The 8185-nt window shown below is 37.0% G+C and overlaps 1 protein-coding gene across 2 annotated transcripts; it reads right to left on the reverse strand.

Moving 5' to 3' along the window:
• Positions 1-728: 728 nt before the first annotated feature.
• LOC131225631 (uncharacterized) lies at positions 729-7299 on the reverse strand. Of its 2 annotated transcripts, none has more exons than XM_058221199.1 (3): positions 7089-7299; positions 1188-1407; positions 729-965 (listed from the first exon to the last, which is right to left on the reverse strand). In XM_058221199.1, exons 1-3 carry the CDS (start codon positions 7292-7294, stop codon positions 750-752), a joined length of 642 nt encoding a protein of 213 aa, XP_058077182.1. In that variant the 5' UTR covers positions 7295-7299; the 3' UTR covers positions 729-749. The 2 variants fall into 2 exon arrangements, with proteins under 2 accessions (XP_058077182.1, XP_058077181.1); XM_058221198.1 differs by having other exon boundaries at positions 729-983.
• Positions 7300-8185: the final 886 nt, after the last annotated feature.

Here is an 8185-nt window from a genome sequence, read left to right on the forward strand (position 1 = left end):
GATACAATCAGCATACCAGTGAGTGATATATGAAAACCCCACATTGGATAAATTGGTATAGATCCTCTTAGACCATACCCAGCCCATTAGATAAATAAGCTAGATTAGTTTCCAGTTAGACTTTTCTAACATCCACACTTTAGATAAATGGTCAAATCTAAATCTTTAATTATGAATTCATAGCCACTTTTCCTAAATGAGTTGTCTTATTTTGACTTGGAGTCGAACCAGACCTACGTATTATTATATGATCTAGAGCTTCCGTTGGGGAGAAAGCGACCAGTCCAATACATAAATTATTTGAATTATAAATGCAGGCTACGTGTTGTTGGTTTTTATACTTATTGGCTTAATAATTCTTAATTTTTATTAAAAAATTTGATTTTTTTTTTTTTTAACTTTTTGATTGGCTTTTACAACTTTAAATTCCCTAAGTTTTCTTTTAAAAAATTGCCTCAACTTTTTGAGAAGAATTAAAATAGAATATTAAGCTTTGGGCTAAAATTTAGTCATTTCTCAAGAAATACTAAGCTAACTCCAAATTCCCTTAAAAACATATTTTAAAAAAAATGGAAAAGAATTCCCAGCAACCAAACAAGCCCATGTATAATATCGATTGTTAAGAGAACAAATAAAAAACTAGCTAGATCCTTACTCATGCCACATTGATAAACTAGCAAGAGTTTCAGTATGAGGTCATTTAGTTCGAGTACTATATATATATATATATATATATATATATATATATATTAGAAATGAATTTTGGAAGCCAAGTACCATGAGTACATGGCGAGGCTGCTTACTGATGCAATGGTCGCAAGCGCGGCAAACCCATGGACAACTGCAAATGTCTTGTTCAGGGCTGCCAGGTTAGGGTTGTGCTTGGCTACTAGCCTGTTCTTCCACCATCCCACTTCCTCTCCAATGTCTTCTTCTCTCTCCACCTTGTGCCTCTTCCTCATCACCTGCCCATCATCCATCATCTGGGCATCATTGTATGAATGAATTCTCTATGGATGGTCTTGATCAATTAATGAATTATTTATGCCTCCAATACATAAGACTTGCACTATAATTGTTCCACGACGAGTGAAAATGAGTTCTCCAAAAAATTTAATTAAGAAAATCAAGAAACTAAGTAAAAGAAGAAAAAAAAAACACAAGAGAAAGGATTATAGGGCAATAACCTCAATCGTCATCGGCACAAACACAAAGAGATTCATGACATTGAAACCGAACGAAGATAAGAGGAGGAGGAGCTGAAGCTTCTCTTTCTCCTCCATCAATCTCCATGAATTGTCATAAGCGAATGTTATAGTCGAAATCACGCTGCATGCAGTGGCCGTCAAGAAATACACTGGAAATATTTTGCTCCGCAGATTCCCAAACTGATGTCTTGGGAGATTCCTTTCAATTTAGGAGAAATGTATAAGATTTCGAAATCCTCTCTTTTATTGAAAAGAAACAACCAATATTACCAAAAAAATAAATAAATTACAAGAGCAGCTTTTATTTTAAAAGAAAAATTAGATGGATATATTCCTTCAGCCAAGAGCATTTTTGTCTAACCACCCAACTACTTCTTTACTACATGCATTTTCGGCTGGATGGAAGTATAGTATAGTATGAAGGAGCTTATGCAACAAAGCCAAGGTGTCTGCAGGCTAGGTTCAGGCCACCTGAAATGAACACTCATACATTCGAAGATTTTGGTTTCTGGGAACGGGTCTCTTTTATGGTATTAGCTTTTCATTTATGATTTGATATTGAAATTTTGCTACATTAACTAAAAAGATTAAAATTATAGTAGAAATAAAAAATAAAAAACTAATACTACTTATTTTCTTGAAAACATAAAGTATTTCATGATATCATGTTATTTGGTATGAATTTAAAAAAGAAAAAAAGTAAAGAACGTCCCTTATGTGCTTGATTTGGAAAATTCTTGATGCATGTGGGATCCTATAAGGGGACGTGTGGATGCATGTAAAGTCCATAAGTTGTAGAGAGATTAAAATTAATCAGGGGCTGTTTGGATGTATGTATTTGTCAGTAAAGGCTTTACAGGTTGTAAACATATTACAATGTTTAGCTGTAATATGAAACCTTGTAAAAAGCCATGTTTTATATTACTAAGTAAAGCCTTAACAACTAAACGGGCATTATACATGTTAGAACACAATAGTTAATATACACTCATGATATGTGGGGCCCACCATAATGTGTATAGTATATCCAGTCTATTTATCATGTACTTCTTTTAATGCCCTCGTGTGGTTCTAAAAAAACAACTAGTCCACTATCAAATAGACCACACAAGGGAAGGATGAGACACCAACCATTAAAAACTTCTAGATTACATTTGAGGCCCATTGCGATGGGTGGAAGACATCCAATCCGTTTAGTGTGTACATACTTGAATGTTCTCTTAACATCCTAAAAAAATTCAAGTCTTTCTCACGTAATTTGCATATTTTGAAGGGTTCACTACCCAAGTTCTATGATATAATACCTACCTTATTCATTGTAATCACTTTAGGCTAACCAAACACACAATTTGTTTACCTATAAATAAATTACCACTTAAAATCCAATCCAAACAAAATAGCATGTAAACCGATTACACCTGAAGCTCTTTTAATGTATAATGTGTTTACGACTAAAAAAATTACAGGCATCCAAATTAATCCCAAGCTAGCACACTTACCAATATAGAAAAAAAAATGAGGTGAAAGTATGAGCTTTCCATCCATTGGGCAACATAGTTCAGCTTTCTCTTCAAAAAGAAAAGGAAAAAAAAAGGCATCTTACACCTCAAGTGGGCCACTATGTACAAAGCAAATGGGGGGCCAGGAAAAGCTTGTTTTAACTATTTATATATTTTATAAGTTTTGACTCATCTTAAGGAGTAAAATGGCTTGATTCTTTTGGTAAAATATCAAACCACAATTTCACGCTAGATGGAAATCCCAGATCATGTAATACAGTTTTTTTCCTTTTTTCTTTTTCAAATTGACAAGCATTGGTGCGTTTGGATGTCCAACGCTCACATGCTGAGGAATTACTAAACCTCGTGTATCCATGTGTCACTGGAATTCTGTCATGCTATCTGGTAATTTCAAGCTTACCACACATACCAAAAGTTTTTGATGTGTACAATATTCAATCCATGCCAAAGGTAAACCGTACCATGAAGATCTTGGATTGCACAGATCGGGTCATTCCCACCATCAAGTGGGCCACATGTCTATGTCATATTAGATTAGATTTTTGGCAGGTTTGGTTTAGTATTTTTAAACATGGGAGTCTTGTAATAATTAAATGGTGCTGCAGCTGGTCAATGAGAAATCGAAATATTTATATAGGCATGTGTATATGTATGCATGTATGTAAATGAGTAGAGGTGTACCCACATCCAGCCCATTTCTCTGTCAGGCTTAATAAGTACTGACACTTGGAAGCATTAAACTACACCCACACCTGGCCATATCATCTTAGGGTTCAGGTACCCATTGGGCTCATCCAGCCTATTGACAGTCCTAGATATAAGCTCTGTGCCATGGTGACTATGATCATCTGACATCCACTCTCCTCATCTTAAAATTCATCAATTGACCCTTAAGATGTATTGGTTATTGATTAGGTTGTTTGGGGTTATTTGATAACATGGATTTGATATGAATTGAAATTCCAAATCACAATTACAATGGAATGCATGTGAATTGGAATTTGCAATTATGCTTGACTCCATGTCGATGGATTCCATGTGAATCAAAAATATGTTTGGCGCATGAGAGGGATTTTATGAATTCTCAAATGTGGCCCACTGCCATGTTTATGTGAAATCTCCCTAATCATCAAGTGTGTCACTTTATTTTATTATAGGGCCTGTGATTCAAGTGGACCATATGATTGGAAATGGGTGTCCCTCACCTAACCGTTCTCCTTTATATTGCCCACATGAATCATGGATCGGGCTGATTTTTTTGCCTCATGGCTATAACAAGGTGAGACACTTGTTCATGTGACTGGATTTCGCTGAAACATAATGTGGGGCTCACTAATTCTTAAAAATACTACGGGTCATTTTTGTGTAACAATCAACACATGCATGTGTAAAAAAAATTCTCACATGTGGTCTACTGTGATGTTTATGAAAAATCTACCCTGATCAGCAAGTGTGTCACTCCATTCAGGTGTATGGCCTAAAAATCAGCCTGGTTTGTGATTTCGGCGGGGCATATGATTGGAAACAGTATAGGGAGTATTCCTCTCCCAATTATTTTCCTTCATATGGCCTACGTAATCATGGATTGGACTGATTTTTGAGTCCTATGGGCAAAATGAGGTAACTCACCAATCAATAAGTGTGTCACTCCATCTAGTCATAGAGCCCAAAAATCAGCCTAGTCTGTGATTCAGGTGGACCATATAATTGGAGACAGTATACGAGGTGTCCCTCTTCCAACTATTTCCCTTCGTATGGCCCACCTAAACCACAGACGGGGCTTATTCGTGAGCCCCGTGGCTAAAATGGGGTGTGCCTCTTCCAACTATTTTCCTTCGTATGCAAATGAAACCTATCTATAGTCAACCTATTTCAAAATCGGATCGATCAGGGTTGACCCAATTTTGAAATAAGCTTGACCCGAACTCAACCTGACTCGGTATCGAGTCCAGCATGCTTGATGCGATCTCAGTCCGGGTCTCACTGGGAATAATTAGGACCGAGTCCGACCCGGTCACAAGTACCAAGTCAGATCGAATCAACATCAACTCAAGTTAGGTGTAGCGGGTATTCACGAGCTGAAGTCACCACTCAAAACCTAGACTCACTTGCTAGAATTGCAGCCTCTCCATTAGCTACAATGCATCTCAGATATGATTTTAAAAAAATATATATGTACAAGTCGAGTTTTGAATTGAGTCGAGTCAGTATCGAGTTGGATTTTCAGTCAAGTCGAGTCGAGTTACTGGGTGACTCGAACTTGACACGGTTTGAGTTTGGATTGGATGAAGTCAACTTGATTCGGATCGACTCACCTACTCGGTTCTGATCGAGTCAGATCTAAATGAGTCGGACGAGTCAAGTTTGTCGAGTCGAGTCATCCCATGCCCAGCTCTACTTTTGATAGAGCTAAGTTAGCGTGTATAGCCTTGAAAATACACAACAAAATAATGCAATCTCACTATGACCTTGCCACAACGTAGATTAATGAGGACACGAGTCACATTCGGATTAGCAAACTCTCACATCAATTGGATGGAACCCGTCCTCACTTATAAGTAAATGATCTTGCAACACATCATGAGTGATCAAGTATTCATTGTTTATACGATCTTCATGAAGGATTCATTCAACCGTTGTTCTATCCCCACTGCAGTACAGGGTTACACGATATGACTAGATATGAAACTGATCATATGACTTGTGTGAGATATTATCATAATCATCTCATAAATCATAGCAAAGGTACATCTCATGGATACACATATCACAGTATCCATTAATCCTATAATCCTATAATGGATAACTGCATAAATGGTTATGCTGTGCAAGGAATGAGTAGAGCATTTTATTAACAATTTTTTAGTCACATCTCGTTAAGATGGCTTACACACACACACGTGCTATTATAAAACAATCAAATCCATGCATATAAACTCAAATATTAAAAATCATAGTATAATCTAACACACACACACACACACACACACACACACACACACACACACACACACATATATATATATATATATATATATAAAGTTAGATTCCTGGGAGTTGGGAGGCGGCTATGGTGAGGAGACTCCATTCATTTGGTACATTTGACATATACCAAAATACATTTGGGGGCATAGTCCATCAACGTGGGGGACAACAAAAGGGTGGATGAGGTGCCCACTGGCACAAAATGAAAACTTGTGTGCAGTGCATATCCTCCTCAATGAGACAGACGAGTTGAGATTTGTGGTTTTTTGAAAAAATCAAATATTTCAAAATTTTGAAATTTTGCTGTCAAAATGCTTTTTGGGAATCGGAAAGTGCAGTGTGTGCTTTAGTCCCATATTAGAAATGAAAGAAAAAAAATCGTGGTTTATACGAGGATGTTTGTGTAGTATTTTTACTTAGAGTTTTGGATATTGTGATGCTCACGCACGCAGGCACGAGCATGGGCAAGCGCGTGAGTAGTGTAGTGCTTGTAGTGGCGCACTTTGCACTACGCATGTGCGATCGCGGTGCGAGTGGTCTAGTATGAGCGTAGGTGCGATCGGTTTGAAATGAGTTAGGGGTTTATAGGTGACTGAAAACGGGCAAATTATTAATCTGAAATGGTCGGCTGTTTCTGAAAACAGCTAGCTGCATTGAAAGCCATAACGGTCTGAAAGTGGACGGGCCATGATAATTCAACGGTCAGATCTTCCGATCTGACGACCAGAAACGGATGAAATTAATGATCGTACATATATAAACTAGACCATTCCTATCCAAATTTCATCATCTCAAACTCACATCTGTCCTCATCCATCATATTCTAGGATTGCATCTCCATTTTAGAATATTGTTAATATATTCTCATTTTGATTCTGTCAGAAAATCTGCTACATAAAAATTGTTCCTATGTGGAACCTTCGTTATTGCTGAATGTAGTATTCAAACAGGCTTGTCTTATCCTGGAAGTAATTCGCCTATAACGCATCAGCAACTTGATAAGAGGGTGAGTCACGCATTAAGAAGAACAACGTATATTTTACGTGATTCAGCCTGGTGAAAGAAAATAATTTATTTTATTTTATTTTATTTTTCAGTATTTTCAACACATTTTTCTAGCAGATGGTTGATACTGACTATTCAAAAACATCTCGACCACGCTTTGATTTCGAGATTGACGAGTGGGACCCATGGATTCGGCCATCCAAGACGTTGATACATGGTATACGTGTACAAGAAATGCTTAAGGTGGTGGCCGAAAGATAAAAGAGTTTCAAGAAACAAAATACAGCAACCGCCGTCTGTATTTAACCACTTCAACAACTGGACCCGAACCGTTTGCATTCATAGACGATAGTAGAAAGATTTTTCTTACCAGAACATGATAATGCCTCCAATCAGTACTCCCCAAACAGCTGCACCCCATGCAATAGAAAAGCTCAATAGGTGGGCCAGTTTAATCAAAGTTGATATCGTGGAAGAATATCCACCGTCGGATCCTGAACGGGATGTTTCGGGGGAGAAGAGGATTCCGATGGATACGAATGCTATTACAATGAGAAGCTGAGTTATCGGATCCATCTCAGAGAGTGAAGGTTTTGTTTTTTTTTTCTCCTCTATCTTTATAATTTATAGAGTAGACTACACTCCTGTGTTAGTTTAGCACCGTTTAAAACTTGTCAGTGATGATGGTTGTATATAATAACCATTTAGAAACTGAATGGTTTTGATTTCTTCACAGTGATGGACATATGATAACCACCTAATTCAACAACTTAACTGTGGATGGAGCATGACATAGCATCTATCTAATAGCCACTAAATGGATGGTTATGATTAATTAATAGAATTATCTAAGAGATGTGACCCGACCACAATGGGACCCACAACTTGAATGCCTATTGATCCAACTATGTGGAGCCCATGATGATGCATGTGTTTTATCTACACCATTCATTAATTTTTTTCAGCTCACTTTAGGGCATGAGCCCAAAACTAAGATAGATCCAAGGTCCAAGTGGAACACACAAAGGGATATAGCAGTTATTTAACGCAGTCATATAAACTTTTAGAGAGTCACGACAGTTTTGGATCAAGCTAATATTTAAAATTTTCCTTTATACATGCTCATATAACTTTATATGCGCAAGTAGGATTAAAAAACAAGGGCCCTTGCTCTTACTAAGGTGGTAGACTCTTGAGCTACAACACCTGGTCAAGGGTTCGAGTACCCATAGGTGGTGAAATCCCACTAATGCGTGAGTGTGTGGCGGTGTGTGTGAGTGTGTTAAAAAAATAAATAATAAATAAAATAAAATAAAAAAATATGAAAAATAAACATTATGATGGGTCCTTGAATGGTTTCAATGATGTGCATTATTATCATCATCTTATATAGTGTGGTCCACATGAGTTATGGGTGATGTATGTGAGAAATTTACTCTTTTCATTTATTTTGTCTACTTATATATA

Source organism: Magnolia sinica, chromosome 14, assembly GCF_029962835.1.
Source record: "Magnolia sinica isolate HGM2019 chromosome 14, MsV1, whole genome shotgun sequence".
Lineage (NCBI taxonomy): Eukaryota > Viridiplantae > Streptophyta > Magnoliopsida > Magnoliales > Magnoliaceae > Magnolia > Magnolia sinica.